Below are 27,931 nucleotides of genomic sequence, written 5' to 3'. Positions count from 1 at the left end.
CCTCCCTGAAACCAAACTTACCTCCCACTTCTCCATTTGCTAATTCATCTAACTCACTTCCTCCTTTATTCTGACCCGCAGATTCAGATTCACAATCTAACAGATTCAACTGGGTAATGCAGTTAGTCAAAGCCTAGAAAAGAAGCAAAGGGACATTAGAAAGAGCTTCTCAAATAGATTTCATGAGGATTAAGCATGTAGTCAAGAGAATAAACTTACATTAATATTATCATCTTTGTGAGTAAGAGCTACTTCCAAATTTTTCTGAGATTTCTCAAATGCTTTGATTTGGTCACTGAGCTCAGCATGTGATTTGCTCCAGTCTTTGATTTCTTGCTGCAACTGAAAAGTTAAAACACATGAATTTCCAAAGGCTAGGGCTCTTGCACTGGACACATCAGGAATATATGAATGAGACAGGGAAGCAGGGAGCCATGCTATTCTTTGGCCTGTCACTATGGACTGAGGCCTTCGTGATGGGAGAGGGGAGAGTGGCTCCTACCCTCATGTGCACTAAGTACATGAGATGAGAGCTGTCGAGGAAGTCAACCCAGTTACTGCAGAAAACTGCAGCCCATTCAAATAATTCACTTTCACAGGAACAGAACACATTTCACTGTCTCCCATGTCCACACTCCAGATCATGTAACCTTCCTTTTGTCAGTGAAGCAGTAATTGCTCAAAAAAGGGTTAAAATTCATAATTCTTTGGTCAAGAAGCAAATCCATCACCCCACTGAGGCTATTCAAGTTAATAATTGGTTGGTATTTGACAAGACAAAGACTAAAAACACTCTGATAGCTATAAGAAATTATAGATAAGAACAGAAAATCTAGACCAGATGGAGAATATATACATGCACTCAATTTTGGAAGCTTAAACTTTGCATATCTAAGAATAAAATTCTGCATACATATTTCATTTCCTTAAAAACAGATCTGAGAAAAGATACTTAAGGGGTAATGATACTCGGTCCCTTCATCCACATAACCTAGGACATTAACTTTTCTTTACCTGTTCTTTCTTCTTCTTAAGCTTAGCATTTTCCTCTTTAATCCGGTGGCATTCAGACTTCACCTTCTCTTCACTAAGTTTGGCTTCATTAAGCGCAATCTGAACCTAATGCAAAACACTCCTATTAGTGAGTTAATTCCAAAGGAGGGGTATTACACTTTCCCAATTAGACATCATATAGTTTTCATTTATTGCAAATTCTAGCACATATTAAATGTTTGCTCCTCAACAAAACTAAGACACCTTATTAACATCTTGCAGAATTAAAGGCAGCTTTACCTCTGAAAATTCTGAGGCATTCACTGAAATGACATCCTTTAGCCTCTCTATAGATTTCTTGCTTTCCGATATCTGCCATGTGGAAGAAGAACACAAAAAATGTATTAGGATTTTAGTATAAACAGTAGGATATGTGCTAAAAAGATGAAATGCTATCCCAGAGCCATCGCCTACATATCAGGTAAAAGCAGGTGATTCAGTGTTAGCTGGGGAGAAAAGTCAAGACTGTAAAGAGGTAAGAAAAAAAATAACTGGAGCTCTAACTGCGTGCATCTATGACATTCCTTGCTAATGTGGTAGGTAGATGACCAGACAAAAAGGTGAAAAAAAGCAGGGAGAAAAAAAAAAAAAGGAAAAGAAATGTTCAAGTAGTCCAGTTGAAATCAACTGGCAGAGAAAAAAAAAATCCCCAAGGTCACCTTAAAAATTCTCTTGCCTGAACTAAAAATGGTTGGACTTGAGGACAGACAGACAAATCTCACTTATGGAAGAATTCCAGATAATCTGTCAAGGTACTGCCTCCTTAAGGAGGTGGAGCATACTCTTCACTCTTTTCATCCCAGGCTGGGCATAGGTACTTCCTTCAGAAGTGAACAGTATACCAAGAGTGGGAATGGGTCTACTGAGAGTAGAGAAACCTGGCAAATACCTGGTCAGCCAGGTCACAAGCTCAGCTGGGTGTGCAACATATGCGAACTCTCTGAAACTTCGCTGTAGTTCTTAAATGGTTCTAAAAGGCTTGTTTTTAAAAGGAAACATGCAAAACAAAACAAAGTACTAGAACTGTTCAACAGGGCTACGGTTTCTTAGTTGCGCTACATGTTTCAGATGGCAGAGCCAAGCAATACAGAAATTATCCAGGGCTGAGGACAAAAATATTTCCTAGGACCATGAAAATAACAGCTTGTGGTATTAGCATTTTAGATTCCATGAAGACAGATGGATATAGGTTCAACTTCCCTGTCTCCCAATCCTCCTTTGGTTACACCCTGGGAAAATGCAGAGTTCATTCCACCCTATCTACAAAACAGTTTGAAAGCTAAATTACAGTTAAAGATTTGTAATAAAACCCTTACCAAGTCCTGATTCTTGACATTCTGTTCCCTCTCAGATTCTAACATAACACGCAGATTTTTAGCTGTATCATCCAGAATTTCATTAGTTTCTTCAAGTTTCTTGATTGTATCCTATTAAAAGAGACATTAAAATTAATAGTAACTACTATTTTTTTTAGAATGTAATCTCAAAAAGAGAAAGGATTTTTACCTTATATTTAATTGCTTCATCAGACAGAATCATATTTTGTTTCTTAGTCTCTTGAACATGTTTCTTTGACTCCTTAATCTATTTAAAATAAAGCACACAGAATTCAGAACTATAAATCACAAGGGTATCAAAACTTATCTGAGTAGGTAACCCCTTAGAGAAGAAAGATGTACTTTACACATACGATGATTACTTCAGATCTGGATGGCTCATAGGAAATAATGAATTTTAAAATACCATAATAACTGCACCATAACAGAGGAGGAAATAATTCAAGCTGGAATCATGAGGGGAAAATACTGAAAGAATAATTATACCTTCTGTTCGTAATTTGACAACTTTTGTACAAGTTCTGCGTTTTCTTTCATGATATTCTTCACCTTTGCAGCAATCTGCTGTTCAGTAACTAAAGGGGAGAGGAAATCCATAAGATTATTATGAGAACTAAGTAAAACTAAATAACCCAATGTATTAGCAGCACATTTACCTAGCACTATGAGGAAAAGAACTTAACATAACTATTACGCTTTTGAGAAAGCAACCTGCAGTTCATGGCAAATAAGGGTGTAAAAATACTACTAAAATAAGGAAAACAGGGGCGCCTGGGTGGCTCAGTCAGTTGAGTGTCTGCCTTCTGCTTGGGTCGTGATCCCAGAACCCCATCAGGTTTCCTGCTCAGAGAGAGAGCCTGCTTCTTCCTCTATCCTTCCCCCAGCTCATTCTCTCAATCTCTCTCTCAAATAAATAAAATCTTAAAATAAATAAATACATAAAAAAAGAAATATATAATAAGGACCCTTCCTTCAGTGATATTCCAATTTATTTCAAAAACAGGAAATATAATAAAATATTTTTAGCTTGATATCCTTCCCTTCATGGTGTACCTTTCTTCTCAGAAACTGTGATCATTCAAATATATGTCATTTGCAAAAAGAAAAAGACAAAAAATACAAGCACACTGATTTACATCTCTATTCCTCAAATTATATACTTAAATATTTACTGTATTGATCAAACCATTAGCTCAGGAACACTGTTCATATGCAATAAATCTGTAGTAAGTCAACAAAGCCAATCTGCCCCAAATCAAACTAATCATCTACCTCCTCCCACAATTTGTTCCACTTCACCTCCTATCTCAGTTGGTAGCATCACTATCTACACTCTGTCGTCCAAGCTAGCAACTAGGATTAGTAAAATGTTCAGGAGTGAGTAAATCAATCAGACATCAGAAGTCACCATATCTATTTCTAGCTTACATAAAACTCATATCAAACACTAGTACTGAGGGAAGAGTACAAACAACAGAATAAGCTTAAGTATTTACCTTGATATACTCTACTCTTTACCTAGAAGAAAAATAAAATTAAATGAGATGTCAAAACATTTTAATAACAAATAGTATTTCAATATTATGAAAATATTATCTACAATAGTCAAATCATAACAAAATGAAAATTTAGTAAACAGTTTGGTTCACTGTAATAATCCACTGAATTAAAAAATAAGAGAAGATTAAAAAGCATTTCAAATGTGGGGCGCCTCAGTGCCTCAGTCAGTTAAGCATCTGCCTTCAGCTCAGGTCATGATCCCAGGATTCTGGGATCAAGTACTACACAGGCTCCTTGCTCAGCAGCCCCCGCTCGTGACCTCTCATGCTATCTCTAACAAATAAATAAAATCTTAAAAAATAATTAAAAAATATTTTTTAAAAAAGCATTTCAAATGTAATTGGTAGGGATGCCTCACAATTTCTGGTAGAAGCACTAAAGTGAATACATCATTTTCCAAATAAAGATATGTTTATGTATTAAATGAGCACCAATCTTATTAAGCACTTAATTTTAATAATGGAAATGGATATTTTCTTTTTTTTTTTTTTTTTTTGGAAATGGATATTTTCATATTAAATATATCAATGCTTCTTTTACCCCAATCATTTATTTGACAACCCAAAATAGTGAGAACGAAGTCCAGAAACAATGATCATTCAAAGACACTTTCAGGAAACAAAATTAAAGGCATAATCTTTGCACTAAGATTCTCCCTCACCAGAAAACATCTGTGAAGTCCTATTACAAGTTAGCAACTGGCTGAATTTAGAGATCTAAAAATTACGCTAGGTCATCGGATTTTCTCAAAACCCCTAAACACAGTGGTCATCAACCTGAAAAGGAAAGAAGGCTGCTAGAGGAAAAGGCACAAGCAACAAGAGAAATGACAACTAACCTCTAAATCCTCTCTGAAGACAGCACTGAATTACAGGGTTGCAAAATCTAAGCAGGGGGCACCTGGGGGGCTCAGTTGGTTGTTTGCGCCTTTGGCTCAAATCATGATCTCAGGGTCCTGGGATCAAGCCCCCACGTCGGGCTCCCTGCTCAGTAGGGAGTCTGCTGCTCCCTCTGCCCCTCTTCCCTATTTGCACTCTCTCTCTCTCACAAATAAAATCTTATTTAAAAAAAAAACTGGGGCGCCTGGATGGCTCAGTGGGTTAAGCCGCTGCCTTCGGCTCAGGTCATGATCTCAGAGTCCTGGGATTGAGCCCCGCATCGGGCTCTCTGCTCAGCAGGGAGCCTACTTCCTCTTCTCTCTCTGCCTGCCTCTCTGCCTGCTTGTGATCTCTCTGTCAAATAAATAAATAAAATCTTTAAAAACAAAAAAACAAAAAAAACTAAGCAGTACTCAATTTTTTAAAAAATTGCATCATTGAAAGTCTTTGTAACCCAGAATTTATTTCCACTTTCAAAAGTTATAAATGGTAATGAAATACTCAGATCAGTCCATAAATCATCCATGGTATCTCATTATTATTACAATATCCAACAGCATGTATAATGTTGTTGTTACTGGAAAATGCGTTCAGAGTTCCAACATGGAAAGAAAGGACTGTTTTTCTAATGTCACAGCCTTGTTAATGAGACAGTAAGTCCTCCTTTCACCCACATCAGTAGGCGGGAGGAGGTAGGAAGAAGCAGGCAAATGAGAGCAGGGACCAAGGTTCCCAAAGTCAACTGCTGAGGTTGAGAAACAGCAGTTAGGACAGAAAGGCTGCATCATCCTGTGAAAATGTACACAGGTGTTGGGATTTTTAAGATGGGAGAAACAAGAGTGGGAAATGAAAAAACGTTTTCACCTTTTCCCCTTCCACTCATCCTTTCTATGTTCCCTTTCCCCTTCCATCTGAGGAAAAGTCCCATGAGATCAGAGGACTCTTCCCAGGAATCCAGGCAAATGACCCTTCTTTTTAAGTGATTTTATCATCACTTGTACAAGGAGAGAAAGCTTATGAACAATGGTATGTCTGATCAAACTAAGAAATCAGAAAAAGAATCTTAGAAAGACATGCATCCAATGCTTTGGCTACTTCAACTGTTAAGCTTCAACTGAAACTGAAAGCTTTTCATCTGCAAAGCTCATTCACCCAAGATTTCTTCTCCAGTTATGTTAGATAACTATGAAACAAAAAGACATAATACAGTCACAAGACTGAGTACATACGAACATACATATATAAATAAGCAAAAAAGACAAATTCTGCACGGGAAGAGACTCTGAAGAAATAAAAATTTTAATAGTGTGTCTTTGGATACTACATAACCTGTGTTTCCAAATAAGAAGGTATTTTATGAGTCCAATAGCAAATGATCAAGTTAGAAAATATGTGAAACAAAACAAAACAAAAAATCTGTGAAACAGATAACACACAGAAAAATACTGCAAAATTACCTAGGGTCCTAGATATATATTTTACTATTTTGTTCTCTTGTAGCATTTTTTTCTGTGTACACATCTATTTTTATATAATTATATATACAACATACAGTTTGTATTTTACAGTCCTGATTTCTGCTTTTTCCACTTAATATTAAATTGTGAACATTTTCTGGGCCCCTGTATCTTTGAAATAACATAAATTTCAAGAGTTACCTAGTATCCTATTATATGGATGTACAATAATTTAACAATTCCCCTACTGCAGATCATTTAGTTTGCACCAAGTTTTCACTCAAAAAATAGTGTTTCACTGATCACTCATATAAAACTTTTAATGCATGACTGGTTATTTCTCTAGGACAGATTAATTACACGTGGCTTGATAATAAAAGGATATGAAAACCTTAAGGCTTCTGATACATACTACTTAACTGCTTCTCAAGATGGCTCTAAGACTTGCCAGTTCTACTAGGAACCTATACGTGTGCCCAAGTAGGTACATATACATTTAAGGTTTAGACTTTAAGATTTATAAATTGAAGTTTTCCCATTAAAATTATACATATCGTCTTGTTCACCTAAATCCTTACCAACAAAGATTATACTGAACTACTTCACAAGATTAGCTGAGATCAGAAGCATTTGTGTTCGTGTTTGTAAATGAAAAAGAAACAAGAGGGAGGGCTAGCGATTATAAAATATCTGGTGTCTTGATGAGTCAAAGTGCACGTTTAATTTACTCACAACAAGGACAGTTCTCCAGAAGAAGACGGCAAATGAACCAATTCCCAAGAAGGCGGTGATAAGTACAGGTTTCCATGGCAAGCCATAAAAATCAGGCCCAGGCTGAACATCATCAGGCAATGTTGCGACTAACTGAAACAGAAATATTGGAAATAACAAGAATCCATGAAGAATTTAGAACAGAACAGTCACAAAGAACCATCCACAGAATACTAAACCGACCTCCACCAGGTAACTACCCCCTCAAAATTCTTTAGTAGCTTCCACTGCTTCAATAGAGATGGGATACCGGCAGCCTCTTATTTCTTGTCTGGCTTCAAGTATTTCTGAATATTATGAATCTAAACGTATCTAAGCTGAACACATACTTCCAGTTTGCAACAGGACCTACCACATCATGTTGTCTCGGACACGTCTAATCTCTTTGGATCAGACTTTCCTTAGTTAACTCATAACTTAAAAAAACACATAAAACACAAAATTGAACACCCTAGAGAGAAAATCAATTTGTATGGCGGCAAATAAAAGCAAAATGATAGCGAATAACCCAAATAATGTGCTTCTCCTCTAAGATTTTCCATCTTTATCCTACTGTTACATAAAAACAAAAGCTGAGTAAGCTCAGACGGCTCCTCGTAACTGGTCCAGACCGCGGCTCTGAATGTAACCGTCTTCTACATAACGCCGTGCCTGCATTTTAAACGCTTCCTTGAATACAGTTGTATGAAACACTGTCCCACCTTCTACAAGCACACAGCTACCATGCTGGCCCCAACCCAAACAGTGCCAGGGGTCACTAGAAAAGGACCCCAAGAGATCGTGACTTTCAACCGGAAAATAACAAAGCGCCTGCTACAATCTAAGAAACCAGTAATAAATTAACAGGGGACGAAACCTTAAAATCACTCCCCCCCGGCTTCCCCAAACAGCACTGCAACGTCTTGCCGGCCTCGGCCCCGACCCACTCCAGTTCTCCCTCCACCCGTCAGCGCGCCAACTCCGCTCACCACTCGTCTACCCGCCCGCCGGAGCTGGGGTCCCTCCCTGGGCATGGGGCGCCTCACCTCCAGTAGCTTGGCTATGAGGGCTGCGTAAAGGACCGACAGGGGTCCCAGAAGCTCCGAGTCCCCGGGGGAAGCGGTGACAGAAGGCACAGTGGCAGGAACTGAGTCCATCGTGAGGGGGCAGCTGAGAGACGCCACGTTCCCCCCTCGGAACAGCACCGAAGCCCACTTTCCCACCGCTTCCTCCCCCGGAAAAGATCCGGCGGAGGAGGCGGCCACTGGGAGTGAACTTCGCCTTCCTCAGGCGAAGGCACTCTCCGCCGTACGCCTCCAAGGAAACACGTCATCAGACAATGCCCCTTTTATGACGTAAAGGCGCCTACGGAGGCCCGGCTCGCGGTGGGCGGGGCCACGGCGGACGCAACCAACGGTCGCCGGAGCGGCCGCCGGAAGGCGGCGCGCTGACAGAAGCCTCACCTGCCACAGGAGCTGGGGCCTCCGTGTCAGAGGAGCAGGGGCTGGGGCTGGAGCGAAACCTCCCGCTCCTGCCCCTCAAGGCTAGCCTTGTGACACTGCGTGCCGAGACCGCAGGCACCTGTCCCACTGCCCAGACGGGAGAGCAGCCTCTCCCACGCCCCGAGTAAAGACACCCTCCCCGGTTCTCCAGAGCGAGGCCTGCCTGCCCGAGTATCTCCAGTTCCCCGAAGCTCCGCTTTCCCCTTCCTAGTCCACAGGCTCACGCCGTCTCACATTCCTGCTGGTGCTCTGGAGTAAGGCTGCTTCTAAGGAGCCACGTCATTACCACACCATACCCAAGGGTCCCGTAGGTTATAGTTACGTGACTTTTGGAAAAGGACGGGGAATATGCATAGGCACGTTCTAAAAGTTGAAAAAACTGGGCGCCTGGGTGGCTCAGTGGATTAAAGCCTCTGCCTTCCGCTCAGGTCATGACCTCAGGGTCCTGGGATCGAGCCCCGAATGGGGCTCTGCTCAGCGGGGAGCCTCCCCACCCCCATGCCTGCCTCTCTACTTGTGATCTGTCTGTCAAATAAATAAATCTTAAAGAAAAAATAATAAAGGAAAGTTGAAAAAACTGAGGACATGTAAAAGGGACAATGATGTTTGTAAATCTTTAAAGGTATGTCTTCCAGTTTAATATAAAAATTCGGAACAATCAGGAAAATCCTCAAAAAGAAGAGCAATGGAGGTGGGGAGGGGAGGTGAAAACAGGCCACACAATTAAACAGTAGGGAACTGACCCAAGAATACAGATGGATTATGAACAGAACAGAAAATCCAAAACTACACCCAACTGCACTGAAAATTTAGAATATAATAAAAGTCAGCTGGGGAAGAAGACTTTAATAAGTGACATTAGTATAACTAAGCCATATGGAAAATGTTAAAATTGGATTTTTTTTCATAAGGATAAATTCCAAATGATCAGAAACCTGAATGTAAAAAATGAAAACAAGTACCAGAAGAGACATGAGTGAGTTTCTCCATGTATTATGAGTGATCAAAATTCCTAATTATGCCTCAAAATCCAAGAGAAAAGAATTGCCAACAATTGAAAATAAAAAATGTGCCTAGCCCCTGCATGCAAAAAAAAAGCAAAATGTCAAAAAAGTTTGACAACAGAGAAAAAATATTTGTAACATTAGAGACAAAGGGTTAATATTCCTAAAGTATGAAGAACTGTACAAGTAAGCAGAGAAGAAAACAGCCCCAAACCTATAGAAAAATGAGCCGAAATAAAAGAATCAGCAGTTCTCAGGAAAAGAAATAGGAAAAGCTCACAAACATACGGAAACATGCACTGCCTCACTCATAATAAAAGAAATACAAATTAAACCTACACTGAGATACCATTTCTCACTTATACTGGCAAGATCTAAACATCTGACAACATACTCTATTGGTGAGAGAATGTAGGGGAAACAAGTACTTTCACATGTTGCTCATCGTTCCCCAAAACGACACAACCTCTATGAATGGGAATTTAGCATCATCTCTCCAAATTGTGTATTTACCTTTTGATGCAACAATCCCACTTCTAAAGATCTCAAAGATACTGTGGACACAACAAATGTTAAAAAGATATATAAACAAAACTATGTTAATCCAGCGTTATTTATAAGAACAAAAGACTACAACCAACCAAAATGTCCATCAGTAGAAGAGGTGCTGAATACACTGAAGTTTACTGTGAAACTGGAAAAAAATAAATTTTATATACTGCTAGGGTATGGTTTCCAGAATGTTTTTTTTTTAAAGGAGGGGTGGAAAAATGTAGAATACTACTTTTACGTAAGAAAGTAATGAGACAAATAAGTATTTTTTATGGCTCTGAGATAAAATTCACATACAATAAATGGCATATATTCAAAGTGCACAATCTGATAAGTTTCGACACACGAATACACCTGTGAGAACCTCATCACATTCCAACTGAACATATCCTTCACCTCCACATGTCTCTTCATCCCACCTCCTGCCACTTACGGACTGGGCCTGTCCAAACAGAAGTTCTCTATCATAATAGTTTGCATTTCCTACAGTTTTATATATGAAATTTATAATCACCATGTATCCTACTCCCCCCATGTTGCCACATTCATCAATAGGTAACTATTCCTTTTCATTGCTGAATGGCATTTCACTGGATGGACCTAGCACAATTTGTTTATTTATTCAGCTATTGACGGGCATTTGAATTTTTCTCAGTTTTTAGCTTTTATGAATAGAGAGGCTATGAATATTGATGTACAAGTACATGGATGTAGATGCAAAATTTATTTTTTCAAGGGTACATGCTTAGGAAAGGGATGCTTGGAGCATCTGACATACACCTTTCTAAGAAACTAACAACCAATTTTCCAAGGTGATGAACCACTGTATATCCCCCAACAGAAGTGTATATTTCCAGCTTCTCCACATCTTCTCCAACACTTGGTATTTTAATTTAAATCATTCTTTTTAATTTTAGTCATTCTAATAAGTATGTATGATAATTCATGGTGATTTTAATTTGCATTTCGCTGAGAAGTAATGATGTTGAGCATTTTTTCATGTGCTTATTTCCTATGCACACATCTTATTTGGTGAAGTGTTAACTTTACTGGTTTATTTCTTATGAATGAGCTTTAAGAGTTCTTTATACATTCTGCATATTAAGTCCTTGTTCATATATACGCTTTGCAACGATTTTCTCCTAATCTGTGCCTTGTCTTTTCATTCACTTAACAGTGTATTATGAAAAGCAGGAATTTTTATTTTGATGAAATCCAAATTATGAAATTTTTCTTTTATGAATGAATCCTTTATTTCGGTGTTAAATCTAAGAAGTCTTTGCTTAACTTTTTTCTGTAAGTTTTATGGGTTTAGGTTTTACATTCAGTTCAATGAAGCATTTTGAGTTCATTTATGTTTATGACTGAGCTATGAATTAATTTTTTTGCACAGGAATATATCCAATAGTTCCAGTCCGTTTGTTGAACAGACGTCTCTTTCTCCACTTTGTTTCTACCTTTGTCAGAAGTCCATTGCCAGGTATGTATGGATCTACTTCTGAACTGTCTAATTCTATTCCAGTGATCTTTTTGTCTATCTTACATTGATACCATGCTCTCCTAATTACCATAACTTTATCGCAAGTCTTGAAATCAGGTCATGTTTGTATTGTTCAAGGTCCTTGGAATTTTCTATATGAATTGTATAATCAGCTTGTCGTTTTCTACCAAAAAATCCTCCTGAGATTTTGATCAGGATTATGTTGACTCTGGGGGTCAAAATGGGGAGCTTAATATTTAACACACTGTTTGTCATAGTGACAATATGATAGCTTAACAATATTTAGTCTTCTGACTCTCAAACAACAGATATCTCTCCATATTTAGGTCTTCAATTTTCGATCAGCAATATTTTATAGTTTTCAGTTGTAAGTCTCACAGTATTGCCAGATATATCCTTAAGTACTTCATATATTTTGATGCTATTGTACACAGAAGACTTTAGTTTTAATTTCCAACTCTTCATTGCTAGTACATAGAAATACAGATGCTTTTAGATGTTAATCTTTATCTGGCAACCTTACTAAACTGTAGCTTTTTTGTAGATTCCACCAGATTTTTTTCATAGATGTTCAATGTCTGCAGATAAAGACAGTTTTACTCCTTCCTTCCCAATCTGTATGCTCTTTCTTTCTTTTTCTTGCCTTAGTACACTGGCCATTGTCTCACTATGCCCCACTTCAGTGCTGAATAGATGTGGTAAGCGTGGACATCCTTGTTTTATTTCTGATCTTAGGGGGAAACAATTATCCACCACTAAGTATGATGTTAGTTAAGTTTTTCATAGAGGCTATTTTAAGCCCCCTTCTATTCCTAGTTTGCTACTATTGTTTTTAGCATCAGTAATCAACATTTGATTTTTTTTCAAATGCTTTATCTCTCGAGCTGAATATTTGGATTTTATTTTTTAAGTTTGTTAATATGTTACTTACACTGACTGATTTTCTAATGCTAAATGAATCTTGCATTCTTAGGATAAACCATGCTAGGTCATTATGTATTATACTTTTTATATGCTGTTGGGTTTGATTTGCTAAAATTTTAGAGTTTTTGTTCCTACATTCATGGCGGATACTGGTCTGGGGTTTTCTTTTCTTGTTATATCTCTGTCTGGTTTGAATTGGGAAGTATCTTCCCATCTTCAATTTTCTAAGAGTGAGTTTATATAAGTTTTTTTCTTCCTAACAAGTTTCATTGAATTCACCAGTGAAGCCATCTGGGCCTGGAGTTCTCTTTGTAGAAAGATTTTTAATAAACTCAATTTCTTTAATAGCCATAGGCTATTTAGGTCATTTGTCTATGGAGGAGGCTTTTCCAATTTGTGTCTTAGATGCTATTTCTTCATCTCAGCCACACTGTCAAATTAAGTGACATAAATTTTCATAATATTCCCTTTTTATTGTTTTAATTTCTGTAGAACCTGTAGTGATGTCCCCATATGATCATAGACATTGGTAATGTGTCTCCTCCTTTATTTCCCTGATCACTCTGGCTACAGGTTAATCAATTTTATTAATCTCAAAGAACCAGCTTTTATTTCCATTGGTTTTCCTTTTGTTTTCTATTTTATTAATTTATGCTCTTTATTTCTTTTCCTCTGCTTCTAGGGGATCAATCTGCTCTTTATCCTAGTCTCTAATAGTAGAAATGGAGGTCACTAGTCTGGGACCTTTCTTTTCTAATATAAATAGGGCTATAAATTTCCAAGTAGTGCTTTACTGTTACTACACAAACTTGATATATGTTTTCATTTTCATTCAGCTCAAAATACTGATTTCCCTTTTGATATCTTTGGCCCATAAGTTATTCAGAAGTATGTCAGTTGGTTTCCAAATATTTGGGGACTTTCAAGAGATCTTTCCATTACTGATTTCTAATTTAGTTTTACTACGGCCAGAAAATATACTTTGTCTGATTTGAATCTCTCTGTATTTTGAACACTTGCTTTATGGTCCAGAATATGACTTGTCTTGGTAGGTGCCCCATGTGCACTCAAAAAGCATATATATTCTGCTCTTCATTACCATAGTCTTACCTTCCCATGATCTTGTACTACTTCATGTGCATAAGAACTTTATAAGAGTTATTACCATTTCTTCCTCTCCTCACCTTCATATTATTGTCATATTTTTACTTTTATATATTTTTAAACCCATGCTACAAAAAGTTGAATTTTGAAGATATTTAAATAGTAAGATAATGGTTTTATATAACTACTTACACAGTTACCATTCCTGGCATTCTTCACCCCTTCTATGGCTTGACTATTTTCATCTGTCATTTTCTTTATGCCTAAAGGTCTTCCTTTAACATCTCTTATGGCACAGATGTGCTGGTGAATTCATTCAGCTCTTGTACATTGGGAAAAAATCTTCAATCTTTGTTTTACAAAATTATTTTGCTGTGATATTATAGGTCAACAATATTGTTCAAGTATGTTAAAAGTTATTATTCTACTGTATTCTCCCTTGCCTTCTGACAAGAAATCTTGATGTTAGCCTTATCTTAATCCCTCTCTACGTAAAATGCCTTTTTTTCCTCTCTGCTTTTAAGATTGCTCTTTATCACATATTATGGGCAATTTAATTATGATTACCTCAACGTAGTTTTCTTCATGCTTCGTATGTTTGGGTTTCATTGAACTTCCTGAGTATATGATCTACAGTTTTCATAAATTTTAGATATTTTTAGTCATTATGTCTTTAAATATTTTTCTGAACACCTCTTCTATCCTGTCCTCCAGTGATTCCAGTTACATTTATTAGGCTGCTTGAAAGTGTCTCACAGCTCACAGGTGACCTCATCATTTTTCTTGAGTCGTTTTTCCTTATGTATTTCATTTTGGATAGCTTCTATAGTTATGCCTTCAAGTTCATTAACCTTTTCATCTACGATGTCTAGTCTAGCATTCATCCCAACCAGGTGGCAATGCAGTTGTCAACCTGTAAGATTGATTTGGGTCTTTTTTTTTTTTTTAATCTTTCATGTCTCCACTTAACTCCTAACATCCGAAATACAGTAATAATAACTATTTTAATACCCTTGCCTGATTCTAACATCTCTGGTAGTTCTTGGTTGGTTTTGACGGGTTGATTTTTCTCCTCTTCATGGTTATATTTTCTTGCCTCTTTGCATGCCTGGTAACCTCTGACTGGATGTCATGTATTATGAACAAATGTGATGGTTAATTTTGTGTCAACTCCTCTAGTTATGGAGTAACCAAATTAAACCTTATTTTTGGGTGTGTCTGTGAAAGTGTTTCCATGTGAGATTAGCACTTGAATCAATGTCCTCTGTAAAGGAGGTTGCCCTTCCCGCTATGGGTAGGCAACATCCAATCCATTGAGGGCCTGAACAGAACAAACTGCGAAAGGAATTCACCCCTTCCTGCCTGATTCCTTGAGCTGGGACATCATTTTTCTTCCACCCTTGGTACTTCTGGTTCTCAGGCCTTCAGACCATCAGCTCCCCTTTGGACTCAGCCTGAATTACACCAATGCCTTCCTGGGTCTCCAGCTTACAGACAGCAGACTGTGGAATTTCTCAGCCTCCAATTGTGTGTATGTCAATTCCTTATAAAAAACCTCTTCTACTTATCCATCGGTGTATGGGGGTCCCATATTTGTTTTGTTTCTCTAGAGAACCTTGACTAATATAACAAACATTCTTGAGCATTGTTCTGTTTGCTCAGATACTTTGATTCTTTTGGATCTTGCTTTTAAGGCTTGTTAGGCAAGACGAGCAGATTTAGTCTGAGGTGACACCCTTCTGAGTACTTTATGCAATTCTCCTGGAATTGTAAGGTATATTCTTGGCCTTGTGTCAGGAACTACTCCCTCTAATCACCTGGACGGTTTCTCTGACATTGAATAATGTTGTCAAACTCATATGCTGATGAATACTCAAAGGGGACCTTTCACAGATCCCACAGCTCGCTCTCCGTGCTGCGTTCTCCCCTTGGTACTCAGCCCTATGAACTCTAGCTGCCTCGCTTTCCCTGGATTCTCAGCTCCATCTCCTCAATTCAGGGTTCTTCACGTCTATGCTACAACCAGGGAACTCTTCCAGTGCAGTATGCAGCCATAACTGCAGGGCTCACAGCACTAGTTCGCTATCTTTCAGAAATTACTCTCCTTTGTTACCTGATGTCCGGTGTCTTGAAAACAGTTTCATTTATTTTGTCTTGGTTTTTTTTTTTCTTTTCAGTTGTTTCAGTAAGGAAGGTAGATAAAGCCAGAATCTTGGCTAAATGCAAAAACCATTTGCTTATTTTTAAATAAGATAATGAAATTAATTTTTAAAATTACTCACAGAGGAGGGTAATAACAGGTTCAATGGAACTGAGACAAAGCCTAGACTTCTCTGAAGTTTCACAAATTGTTTTATAAATTGGCATTAGATCTTGTAAATATGTTAGATACTTATCAAACAAGACAAAGCAAAACAAAAAATATTTTAAAGTAACCCTTAAAAAGTGCAAGCAAAAATGAAACAGTTGACCTAACTGTGAATCAAACTGATGGCAGGAGAACAGAAAGGAATTATTTTTAAGCATGTACTAGAGAGATATACCTTAAAAACAAAAATAACTGCAAAACATCTTGAAAACATTTTCAGTAACAAACATGTTACTGAACATATAATGTTGATATAGGTATTTTTAAAGTTGTTTGAATATTGTACAATAAAAAATAAATGTGTTGACCTCATGGAAACCTGAGATTTTCAACACCGGAAAAAGAAAGTACATGTGTAAGATAGATGAGGTTAAGTAAAATCCCTCTAGCATCCTGAATTTCTTTTAGGAGTATCCGTACGGCACCAAGATGACTGTTCACACACACAAAAACTATGTCTGTCCTAGCTTTGTCCTCTGAAAAGGCCTAGAAATGTTGGCCAACTCAAAAGCAATAAACAATCTAAGTACCGAGACTGTGGTCTTTAAATACCATTTCCCATCAAAAGGAATCAGGGCCTCCCTGGAGAAAGGACTTTTTCACGATCTGGGCATGAAATGTAGATGAGCTTAGACTATCTTACCACACTAGAAAGCAAGGAAGGGATCAGTGACCACTGGTGGTGTCAGAAAGGCCCAGAAGCCAAGGTGAAGAGGTTCCAAACTCAGAGAAATTGAACACTGAGAAGAATAAGAATTACAGCTAATTAAAACACCCCAAATATTTTTAAATTCATGACATCATAATGATCAGAAAGAGTTAGAAGAAACACACCAAAAAAATCCCTTTGGCATCATTTTATAAAGCCACGAAGACAACTCATTATTCTGGGAACTATTTAAATAGAACCAAATATTTATACTGCCCGAACTATGCAAACCAAATTTCAGTGTAAAGAATACTTGATTATAGGGGCGCCTGGGTGGCTCAGTGGGTTAAGCCGCTGCCTTCGGCTCGGGTCATGATCCCAGGTCCTGGGTTCAAGCCCCACATCGGGCTCTCTGCTCAGCGGGGAGCCTGCTTCCTCCTCTCTCTGCCTGCCTCTCTGCCTACTTGTGATTTCTCTCTGTCAAATAAATAAATAAAATCTTAAAAAAAAAAAAAAGAATACTTGATTATAAACTTCTTTTTGGAGAAATATCCCACCCGTTAAATGAAGCAGGAACAACATGATCAGCGTATCAGCATTTTGCCACCTATAATATATTGACAGATTTAGTCAATGTCACCAATGACTAGTGACATCAAAAATGGAAGGAGAGGGCTACCTGGGTGGCTCAGTCATGATCTGACTCTTGATTTCAGCTCAGGTCGTGATCTAGAGGTCATGAGATCGAGCTCTGCGTTGTTTTCTGTACTCAGTGCAGAATCTGCCCGAGATTCTCTCTCTCCTTCTCCCTCTGCCCTTCCCCCTGCTTCTGTGCACGCTCTCTTTTTCTCTCTTTCTAAATATATAAAATCTTTAAAAAAAAAAAAAGAGGAGCATCTAGTCATTAGCCACCTCCTGCTGAAAGTACACATCTCCTACTAAGTATCTTTGCCAATCATATCGAGCCTGAATCTGACTACTGATTCCCAGTAAATATAAAGAACCAGGGAAACCTGTTCAGTCTTATTGGAGGCTGTGGTTAGCAAGATACAGACCCTGATAACCCCTAGAAGCTAAACGAGCCTATTTCCGCAGTAAATACATTCCAACAGCACTAAACAAACAAAAGGAGAAATCTACAGAGGAAATGATATCCATGCCTTCCCACTGAAATAACCAGAAAATCAGGTAGAGAGCAACAGGCAGCAAACAGCTGTGACCCCTGAGGGAAGAGAAATAGACGAGGTGAGCCTGGAGATCACCCAGCTTTCTACCAGGAGGCACTTTCTAGGCCTCAGTACAGGGAGGGAGAAACCCTGTGAGTCCCCCAGTCTCGCCAAGGAGGCGGAGAACAGAGTTCAGGGAGACTGGGGTATGGGAACCGGGCCAGGAAAAGCACCAGAAAGAGGAGAACTACAAAAAAAAGAGTTCTAAAAATCTGCAAGGGGGTTTCCTTCCATCTTCGCTGAATCTGAGGCAGCACCTATATAAAGTAAGGTGTTTAATGGAAGATCTGAGGATGGGCAAAAAGCACGGCTGCCAGGACCCTGGAAGCTGAAGAGTTCCCAGAGTGAACAAGGGCCTGGGAGGCGAATCATGTTCCAGCCAGTTAGAGCGACCTGACCCTGCTGAACGCTCAAGGCATTCAGCAGACTCCAGAAGAATCACGCCTTAGGAGCAGGGCTATTCTAACTCTCGAATAAAGACTACTGCGTACACATCCCTAACAAATCTTAAAAACAAGACTAGAAAGGATCAAGCTGGTCCCCAGGTAACAACAGTCCAGGCAAAGCAAACTCCAACACTTTTTAAAGGAAGCCACTAAAAAGCAGGTACTCAACAGTGTAACATTCACCGCGCCTAGCATCCAGCAACAAATCACCAGACATGTGAGGAAAAGCAGGAAAATATGTCCCATGAGGAGGAGATAAACCAATCTCTAAAAATAAACCAAGAAGTTGCAACAGAGATGACAGAATTAATTTGCTTAAAAGAACTTTAAAGAATTATTTTGAAGTATATTAAGAATTAAAAGAAAGCCATGACCATGTTGACAAAAGGTAGAAATACAAAATAGAATTAAGTGCACCTTTAAGAGCTGAAAAAGAAAATATCAGAAATGAAAATTTCACAAAAGGTCAATGAATGTGAAGACAGTAATGGGAATATCTAAACAGAAGCAAAGACGTAAGAGACCGAAAATCAACAAAAGAACAGGGCCTCAGTGACCTATGGAACACTATAGTGGTCTTAACATACATGTAATTAGAGTCCAAGAAGGAAAGGCAAGAGAGGAGGGATACAAAAAAATCTAAAGAAATAATGTGAAAACTCATCAAACCGTATACAGTAAGAGTGACTTTTACTAAAAGTATTCATGGTTCAATTAACCTGACTTTTTTAAAAGGTGTGTTTATTCACAGATGACATGACCATCTATCTGCCCAGAGAAGCCTATGAAATGTGCAAAAAAAATCCTACAACTAATAAATTTAATCGTATTAAGATACAAGGTCAATATACAAACACCAACTGTATTTCTATAAACACAAAACAACTATAAATGAGATGTAAGAAAGACACCATTTACAACATGAGAAGTCACAAAAAACACAAGCATATGTAAACAATATGCATGAAACCAGTACACAGAGACTAAGGAAGTTTCTCAGCAGTGTCCTGTAGGTCTCTTACAGACCTTCTTTAGATCTGTGTAGATGAACTTAGTTCTTAGATTAGAAGCCTTAATATTTGTTGATATCAATTCTTCTTAAACTCATCTATAGATTCAACACAGTAACAAAATCTCACCAAGTTTTTTTTATAAAAATTACTGTTGGTTCTAAAATTTCTAGGGAAATGCAAAGAAACCAAGATAGCCAAAACAATTTTGCCAAAGGACTACCCGATTCTAAGACCCACTATAAAGCTATACTAATCAGAAAAGTGTGTTATTATCTTAGAATAGAAACATGAATCAATGGAACAGATTTGAGTCCAGAGGGACCCACGAATATGGTCAGCTGATTTCAACTCAAGGTACCAAGGTAATCTCAAGGGAAAAGAATGCTACAGGAGCAACTGGATATCCATAGGAGGAAAAAAATGAAATGTTACACCATTCACAAAAATCAACTCAACATGGAGCAGAGACCTAAGCATGAAAAGTATTAACTATAAAACTTCTGGAAGAAAACATGAGAAAATATTTGCGTCTTCAGAATGGCCTATGATTCCTTGGGCAGGAAACAAAATGCACCAACCATGAAAGTAAAAATTAACAAAATGGTATTCTATCAAAATTACAAATTTGCGGGGCACCTGGTGGCTCAGTGGGTTAAAGCCTCTGCCTTCGGCTCAGGTCATGGTCCCAGAGTCCTGGGATCGAGCCTCGCATTGGGCTCTCTGCTCAGCATGGAGCCTCCTCCCCCGCTCCCCCAGCCGCCTGCCTCTCTGCCTACGTGTGATCTGTGTCTGTCAAATAAATAAATAAAATCTTAAAAAAGAAATTTTTTTTAAAAAATTACAAATTTGCTCTTCAAAAACAGTGTCAAAAAACTGAATAGCCAGGAAATAAACCAGACGAAATCATTCATAATATACATCTGACAAAGGAGTTGTATCCAAAATATATGAAGAACTCTTAGACCTTAGTATTTAGAAGGAAAAGAACCCAGTTTAACAAAGGGCAAGGGGCGCCTGGTGACTTAGTTGGTTAAGTGTCTGCCTTTGGCTCAGTTGTGATCTTAAGGTCCCGGGACTAAGCCCCAAGTCAGGCTGCCTACGCACCAGGAAGTCTGTTTCTCCCTCTCCCTCTGCCTCCCCCATGCTCACTCTCTCAAATAAATAAAAGCTTTAAAAAAAAAAAAGGCAAAAGAGGGGCACCTGACTGGCTCAGTCAAAAGAGCACACAATTCTTGATTTTGGGGTAATAAGTTCAAGTCCCACATTGGGTATAGAAACTGCTTAAATAAATAAACTTTTTTTAAAAAGGGCAAATGAAAATAAATACATAAATAAATTTAAAAAGGGCAAAAGATTTGAAAAGCTGTTTCACGGAAGAACACACGAAATATATGACCACCTGAAAAACTGCTTAGCATCATAAATCATCACGAAATACGACTAAAACCACAAAGACATGCCTACTGGAATGGCTAAAATTTAGGACCTATGTAATACCAAGTGTTCGCAAATATGGGACCAACTGGAAGGGTCATAAATTGCCAGCGGAAGAAGACATTGGGACACTTCTGAGAACTGTCTGGCATCTTCTTTTAAGATAAAGCAAACTGACCATTTGGCTGGGCAGTTTTACTCCTAGGTATCACTCCCATTTTATAATTATAATTGTACAACAGGAAAACCTAATCTGTAGTGAAAAAAAGTGTTGCCAGGAGCAGGTGGTAAGGGAGATAAACTGGGGAGGTACATGAGAAACTTGTGTGAATGAAGGAAATGTTCCATGTCTTGGTTATGACTGTTTTTACATGAGTGAATACCTTTGTTAAAACTCACTGAGCTGTATTCTTAAAATGGGTACTCTTTACTGTCTATAATTTATATCTGATTTTAAGTTGATTTTAAGATATATAGCAACCCGGGGTGCCTGGGTGGCTCAGTGGGTTAGGCCGCTGCCTTCGGCTCAGGTCATGATCTCAGGGTCCTGGGATCGAGCCCCACATCGGGCTCTCTGCTCAGCAAGAAGCCTGCTTCCCTCTCTCTCTCTCTGTGCTTGCCTCTCCGTCTACTTGTGATCTCTCTCTGTCAAATAAATAAATAAAATCTTAAAAAAAAAAAAAGATATATAGCAACCCACTACAACATCTGGACCCCAAGAAGATCCTGATTTGAATAAGAACAATTCTTAAAAAGCAGGGGAGGGGATTTCAAATGTGTCCAACCTTGGGTGATACTAAGGAATTACTGTTAAGCCAGGTAATGGGCTCATGGGCTCATTTTACAATTGTCTCTGCTTTTGTATGTTTGAAATTTTCCACAACAAAACACTTTAAAAAAGTAAAGCATAACTTCAAATGTTTAAAGGGTTATTATGTAGAGAAAGAATTCAATTCTAGGAGGAGTCTCGTGGAAGAAAATCTGGATTCAATAAGAGAATGAACATGCCAAGAGAGCAATCAGTGAGTGGCCTTGTAAGGTTAGGACACTCATGCTAGGAACTGCTGATGCCCAGATCCCGTAACCACCTGCCAGGGTGCAGGAGAGGAAACTACTACAATTTGTGAAGCTAACCACGCTGCCCTCGAAGGTCCCTTCCTGCTCTAAGACTCCATTACCTGCGGATCCCTGCATCTGCCTCCTGGTTCAGTTTTCCAGAACAAGCCAGCACCCCATTTCTCCCCAGCCCTACCAAATAATTATCTATACTGTTTGATACTTCACGGAAACGATTTCAAATATTTTCCATTTTCCCCCATGTTCATATATATCTGAAATGCCATTTTCTTAAACTCTGTCAAAATCAGAATCATGTCTTTTACCTCTTAGAATCTTGTACTCCTAACACAATACTCTGTACATACTGGGCCATCAAAATGCCTTCTTGACAACACCTTTCAGGTCAATGTTGCTTTGTAACATTGTGCCCTTTCCCCTCACCATTCCTTTGTCTTCTCCCACCATCCCACAAGTGGAGACCCTGTCCTATATAACCTCTGTGTCCCCCAACCCAGACCTAGAAGAGGGCTCTGGGCATAGCCACAAAGAAAATAAAGAATTCCTCCCACATCTGGAGTCTGTTAAAGTTCTGAAGTGACAAGGATTCATCCTGATGATCAAATCTGAATTTGGAGATTGCCTTAATCACTGAAAATTTCATTATTCTAACTGCACAGGTCATACCTACATTTACCTGGGTGGTTGCAAACCACCACAGCCATAGAGAAAACTGAAAAATCTTTCCCATCCTGGTGGCCTTTCTCCTGAATTCCCCAGGCATTTAATGTCTTTACACTGTCCTCTGACCACCCAAAGGAGAAGTGCACAGAGGGTGAGATCCTACAAAATGCCAGGCATGGCACTAGACACTTTATCATCGAGTCATTTAATTCTTCCAACAACTAGAGTAGGCATCATCTGCATTTGGAAGATGTATGACAGCTACACAAAGTTTAGTAATTTGCCCAAGCTTCTAAAGGATGAATTGGGGATTTGAAACAAGATCATCCTGCCTCAAAACTCATGCATTTTTATGGAACAGAAAAGAAAAAAACAGAAAACAAAAAACCTCTTTCCTACGCAAGTCTTGAAATAACAGAACCTAATGGAAAAATATTTTCGTGTGCGGGAGGTTACTTTCTCTACAGGTCCAAGGACAACCTGACCTCCAACTTCTGAAAGCTTGCTCATTCCCACAATTTACCAAGAAAAATGTCCAATTTCAACAAACACCACAAGGGGGAGCTAAGTCCTAAAAAGCTTAGATCTACTTCCAGATAGATTAAATGTCTCATCTGGATCATGACTCCTTTAAGAAAGATAAATCTGAATAGATACTGTGTCATAAGTGGCTCTTTCTAAGAAACAAATCTAACCACATCTCTTTCCTGCTTAAAACCTTCCAAGGATCCCCATCCCAAACAATGTAACACTACCTGTCATGATACACAACTTCCTATACGGTTGGCCAGCTTTCCTCCAAAGACCACCCCCCCCTGCCCGCCCCCCCCCCCCCCCGCCCCGACTGCTCTATCTACACCAGCAAGGCTTCCTCCGCTTCCCCAAAAGGCCTTTTCTTTGTAATAGCTTCCATGTTACTTCTTCGTCCTGACTGCATGCCACCCCCATCTCTCCTCCCATCCCTTCCATTTAGCAAAAGCCTACATCAAACTCCCATTTGTCCTTCAACTCCCGCCAAAACACGTCTCAGCTAATTTCTGACCTTCTCTGCCCATCCTCCCACCATGATGAATCAACTTATCCAACACCTCACTCTACCACCAGGTAAATACTTTCTGCCCATACCATGCCTCCCGTGGAGGTCCTTATCTCCCTGGAAGACTAAGAGGTCTTGGAGGGGAAGAGCCATGTTTTACACCCAGCACTGACACAGCGCAGATCCCCTCCAAGGGTGGAACTGCGCTAAGAACCCATCAAATTATACACTTGTGGTTTGCTTCAGAAGCGAACATAAAGGATCGGCACAAATTTTCATAAAGACATTTTAAGCTCTTTACCTCATGCTCAAGATCAACTCAAAAACTGTAATCAATCAACATTCTATCTGAAGAAACTATATATGTCGAACTTACCGTCTTAGTTAAATAAAATATGAATGAATATATTAAAAGAATTGCATTTTCCAAAGGTGTGACACTTGCTGGCTCTTCAGCATTTGTTTCTAGTTGCTTTTTTGCATCAACAGCATCAACAGGACTGCTTTCTGTTGTAATTATCCCTAAAATTGAGGGTGAAAATTAATATTTTATTTTAGTCTTTAGAGTAAGACTTGTTTCTCTCCATTTAAAATATCTATTGAGTGCCCACTGAATATTAGTCAGTGGCTTCTCTTAAAGACTTATATGGTTTAATGGCACCTCGCTGGCTCAGTAGGTAGAGCATGGGACTCTCGATCTCAGAGTCATGAGTTTGAACCCCATGCTGGGGATAGAGATTACTTAAAATAATAAAATATTTACTTTAAAAAAAAAAATATATATATATATATATACATATAGCTTTTATATGTCTTATATAAAGACTTATATAACTTATATAATTTTTCTCTTTAAAGAATTATAAAAAGAAGGGGCACCTGGGTGGCTCAGTCGGTTAAGAGTCTGCCTTCAGCTCAGGTTATGATCCCAGGGTCCTGAGACTGAGCCCCGCATCCAGTTCCCTGCTCAGCGAGGAGTCTGCTTCTCCCTCTCCCTCTGCTCCTCCCCCCTGCTCGTACTCTCTCGCTCTCAAATAAAATAAAAATAAAAATTATAAAGAGAACAAAATTCAGAATGCCCATTAGAGCCATCATACCCTTCCGCTACGAAATGAGCGCACCTCCAATAAAATCTACCCCACACCAAACGCCTCCATCATGTCCCTCCCTGGCAAGGCAACTGCTCTCTGAGCAGCAGTTAGTCGTGGGAACTGAGAAAGGCAGAATTATTTTATGTTTTTCCCACATAGACACAGTTGCCTTTAGCAAACATTTAGTGCTGGTGAAGCACTGTGTTAGAAACGTCAGGCAAACCATGAGTGAGTGTCAGTGTGCAGACCTGCAGGTGGAATAGTCCGATGCTTAGCCCGGCGTCTGGCACCTGGCAGGCACTCGGTGGCTGCTGACCGAACGGACGAATGACAGTTCCACAAAAGTAAATATGGCAAATGCCTAGAGATGCTAATGGGAACTGCTGACAGCGTGGGGGGGGATCTGCCTAAGAGGTAGGATTCTAGCATTGCCTGAAAGGGTTTCACCCACAGAGGTGATGGGGAGGGATTTCAGTTTGAATTACTTGAGTCTGGGACACGTCTTAGGAAACCACTAGAAACTCAAGCAGCAATTAGTGATGGGTGGGGCAGAGGCCTCCTGCGTCTCCTCCAACCAGGAGACTCCATTCACTATTGATCTGGGAACCTGACCTCTGAAGTGTTCTGTGTCAGGCGAGCATCTCCACGCCAGAGACTCAAGAAGGGATATTTGCGAAGATGAGCCTATAAAGGCAGTCGATGTTATTTTGTGACAGACCTTAAAGGACAGGGCAAAAAATCTGTTTTTAATTCTGCAAGCAGAACTTTTCTAGCCCGGACAGTTTTTGAGCAAGAGAATAACAAGACTTCATGGTGTATGACTCATTTTCAGTAAGGAGAACCCTTCTGACTGAAAGTTTAGAACCAGAGAGGATGACGCATGAATGTTCCCCTGGAACACGGGAGACGTCTGATACGTCATTTCTTCTAGAATTTGCAGAATTCCTCCCCACGCTGGCTTCTCTAGTACTCTGAAGAGAGGGGGAGGGTCCAGCCAGGGCTAGAGTATCACAGGGAAATGCTACAGCCACGGTTAGAGACCACAACCTCTAAGAACACAAACACGGTAATGAAATCACGCCACCACAGCGGACACGCAAAACAGCACGACCAACTCTTCTTCATTAGAAACCGTGATACCATTACCGGGGCTGGATTATTGTTTTAAACATTTTCCTCAATTCAAGGGAAATGAGCTGCTCTCGACTGACTGACTGCTGTGCTCTGTGATGCAGTTATATGGACCGGCCACTCGGGACCACCACACACTGCCAAGTCCTGCACTGTTCTCTATGGAGAGATACCAGGCATAAATGTCCCCTCCGCTGTTTTTAAAAAGGTTCTTGCCGAGTCTAGGCAGCAAATGAACAAAAGAGCTAAGCCACAGTGTAATCTACTGGGCGCAGGGCGGGGTGGAGGGGACTAAGGAGTGGGGAGAAAACATGGAATTTGTGAGTTTCAGCACAGTGGTTCTCAAACTTTCAAGGGATCAGAATTTCCTGGAGGGCCTGTGAAACACAGCTTGCTGGTCTCCTCCCCCAGAGTTTCTGATGCCCCTGGTCTGGCTGAAAACTGTTTATATTCTACTATGTTAGAACATAAGGCTTTTTAAAGTAATATTTTAGATTAAAATTATTCACATAAGTAATGACAGCCAAACATTGGTTTTTGGTTACAGTCTCTGGTCTTTTTCGTACTGCTGATCTCCACCCGCCTTAACTCCTGCTTTTCTTTCCCTTCTGGGGTTTCTTATTTCTTAAACTCACTCATTGAGCCTCTTTTATTCTCCCTTCTGATTTCCTACCTTTAAGAACAAATGTCCAGGGGTGCCTGGCTGGCTCAGTTGGTAGAGCACTTGACTCCTGATCTTGGGGTCATGAGTTTGAGCCCCACATTGGGTGCAAAGATTACTTAAATAAATAAATATAAAAAGGGGGGGGGAGAACAAATAAAAAAGAGCACAGAAGCTCTTCTTTATGATATACCTCTACTTCATAGAGAAAAATCTGCAAGCTTTACCTGGGTCTATGTCTTTCTCAGTATTTGGCTCCTGTGACACGTCTGGGCCACCCTTGTCACCAGTCACAGGTTGATCCAACTGGCTGGGCTCTTTGAGAATCTGTACTTTAAGGTCCTCTGCATTATCTTGTGGGAAATTGTCTTCTGGGTTATCTTGTGGGAAATTGTCTTCTGGGTTATCTTGCGGGAAACTGTCTTCTGGGTTATCTTGTGGGAAATTATCTTCAAGGTGTGGCTGCCTCCCTACAGGGAAGAAGAATGCATTGGGCTGGCAAAGCCTGCTGACACTCCCCACTCTGCCTTTCCCACTGGGCAGCTCTGCCTCACCATCCATCACCCCCCGCCCCCCGCCCCCACGCTCCACTACTGCCCTCCACATCCTGGTACCCCAGGGAGCACAAATGAGCAGGGAAGTAAGGTTTCAGCTGCTTTAGTCTCACTTCACAGACAGCTAAAATTTATAAGGCAACCCTTCTTCCAAGTATTTTATAAACAAACACATTTATGGTAGGGTCTTCAATAACCTAACTTTCCTGGACAAATCAACACATCATCACACAGATAAAGGTACAGAAGAGAATCCAGTCAAGTGCAGAAACATGAAACATCTACCCCGCGCAGGAAGACCATGAACTCCTTCATGCATGAGCATGCTTATTTCCCAGAGCTGGCACAGAGAAGCCCATTACGTACAAAGGCAGTCTGAAGTACCTCTCAAATATTTCCAGAGCATGTCTAATCGTCAAAGAGAGGGAACCCACTTCTTTCCCCAAGAGGCTCAGGCCATGCCCAATGCAACCCACAGCAAAGATGAATTACTATAAAGCCTCATAGTTTACCCTGAAAATTCATTAGAGTGCTTGCATTCTAATGCAAAACAGATCTGCTTTGATTATACACAAAAATGTTCCCCTCCCCAAATTCTCTGGAAAAATTGGTCCTCTGAGAAGACACATTTATTCTTGTGACTTTATGTCTCCCTGGTACTCTATCATACGTCTCAATTCAAATACCTCAGTCTGGAAAGCACGGGGACACAGAACAGGGCACGGAACGAGGAATCAAGTTATATCAGGATACTGGATCAGGGTCTATTCAATCACTATTTACAAAAAGGCTTCTATCTGTCGAGTGCTGCAACAGAGAGCTCTGCGTCCCCAGTTCAGTCACTGATTAATCTGAATGCAAGAATCCTAGGGCCCAGCAGAATTTAACGTAAGTGACGGCTCCAAAGAGGCAAGAAAGAACATGAAAACCACAAAAGATGAAAACGGGGCGGGGGGGGGG

At 39.6% G+C, this 27,931-nt stretch overlaps 1 protein-coding gene across 12 annotated transcripts in view; it reads right to left on the bottom strand.

Annotated features, from left to right (window-relative positions):
- MIA3 (MIA SH3 domain ER export factor 3) overlaps positions 1 to 27,931 on the bottom strand; it is an 83,516-nt gene that overhangs the window by 14,259 nt on the left and 41,326 nt on the right. For 8 of the 12 annotated variants that reach the window (XM_047704269.1, XM_047704270.1, XM_047704264.1 and 5 more), the window contains 11 exons: positions 26,645 to 26,887; positions 23,911 to 24,056; positions 7,018 to 7,149; positions 3,887 to 3,908; positions 2,877 to 2,965; positions 2,560 to 2,637; positions 2,370 to 2,480; positions 1,294 to 1,365; positions 1,015 to 1,119; positions 220 to 342; positions 22 to 133 (listed from right to left, as the gene is read on the bottom strand). In XM_047704269.1, the coding sequence (XP_047560225.1) occupies positions 22 to 133; positions 220 to 342; positions 1,015 to 1,119; positions 1,294 to 1,365; positions 2,370 to 2,480; positions 2,560 to 2,637; positions 2,877 to 2,965; positions 3,887 to 3,908; positions 7,018 to 7,149; positions 23,911 to 24,056; positions 26,645 to 26,887 (1,233 nt within the window). Of the gene's footprint in view, positions 1 to 21; positions 134 to 219; positions 343 to 1,014; positions 1,120 to 1,293; positions 1,366 to 2,369; positions 2,481 to 2,559; positions 2,638 to 2,876; positions 2,966 to 3,886; positions 3,909 to 7,017; positions 7,150 to 8,081; positions 8,356 to 23,910; positions 24,057 to 26,644; positions 26,888 to 27,931 lie in introns of those variants that run through there. The other 4 variants (XM_047704274.1, XM_047704275.1, XM_047704266.1 and 1 more) reach the window with 3 other exon arrangements.

This window comes from Lutra lutra, chromosome 15 (genome assembly GCF_902655055.1).
Source record: "Lutra lutra chromosome 15, mLutLut1.2, whole genome shotgun sequence".
Taxonomy (NCBI): Eukaryota; Metazoa; Chordata; class Mammalia; order Carnivora; family Mustelidae; genus Lutra; species Lutra lutra.
The sequence above is the reverse complement of the archived record's forward strand: the minus strand, read 5'-3'. Positions and strand labels throughout refer to the sequence as shown.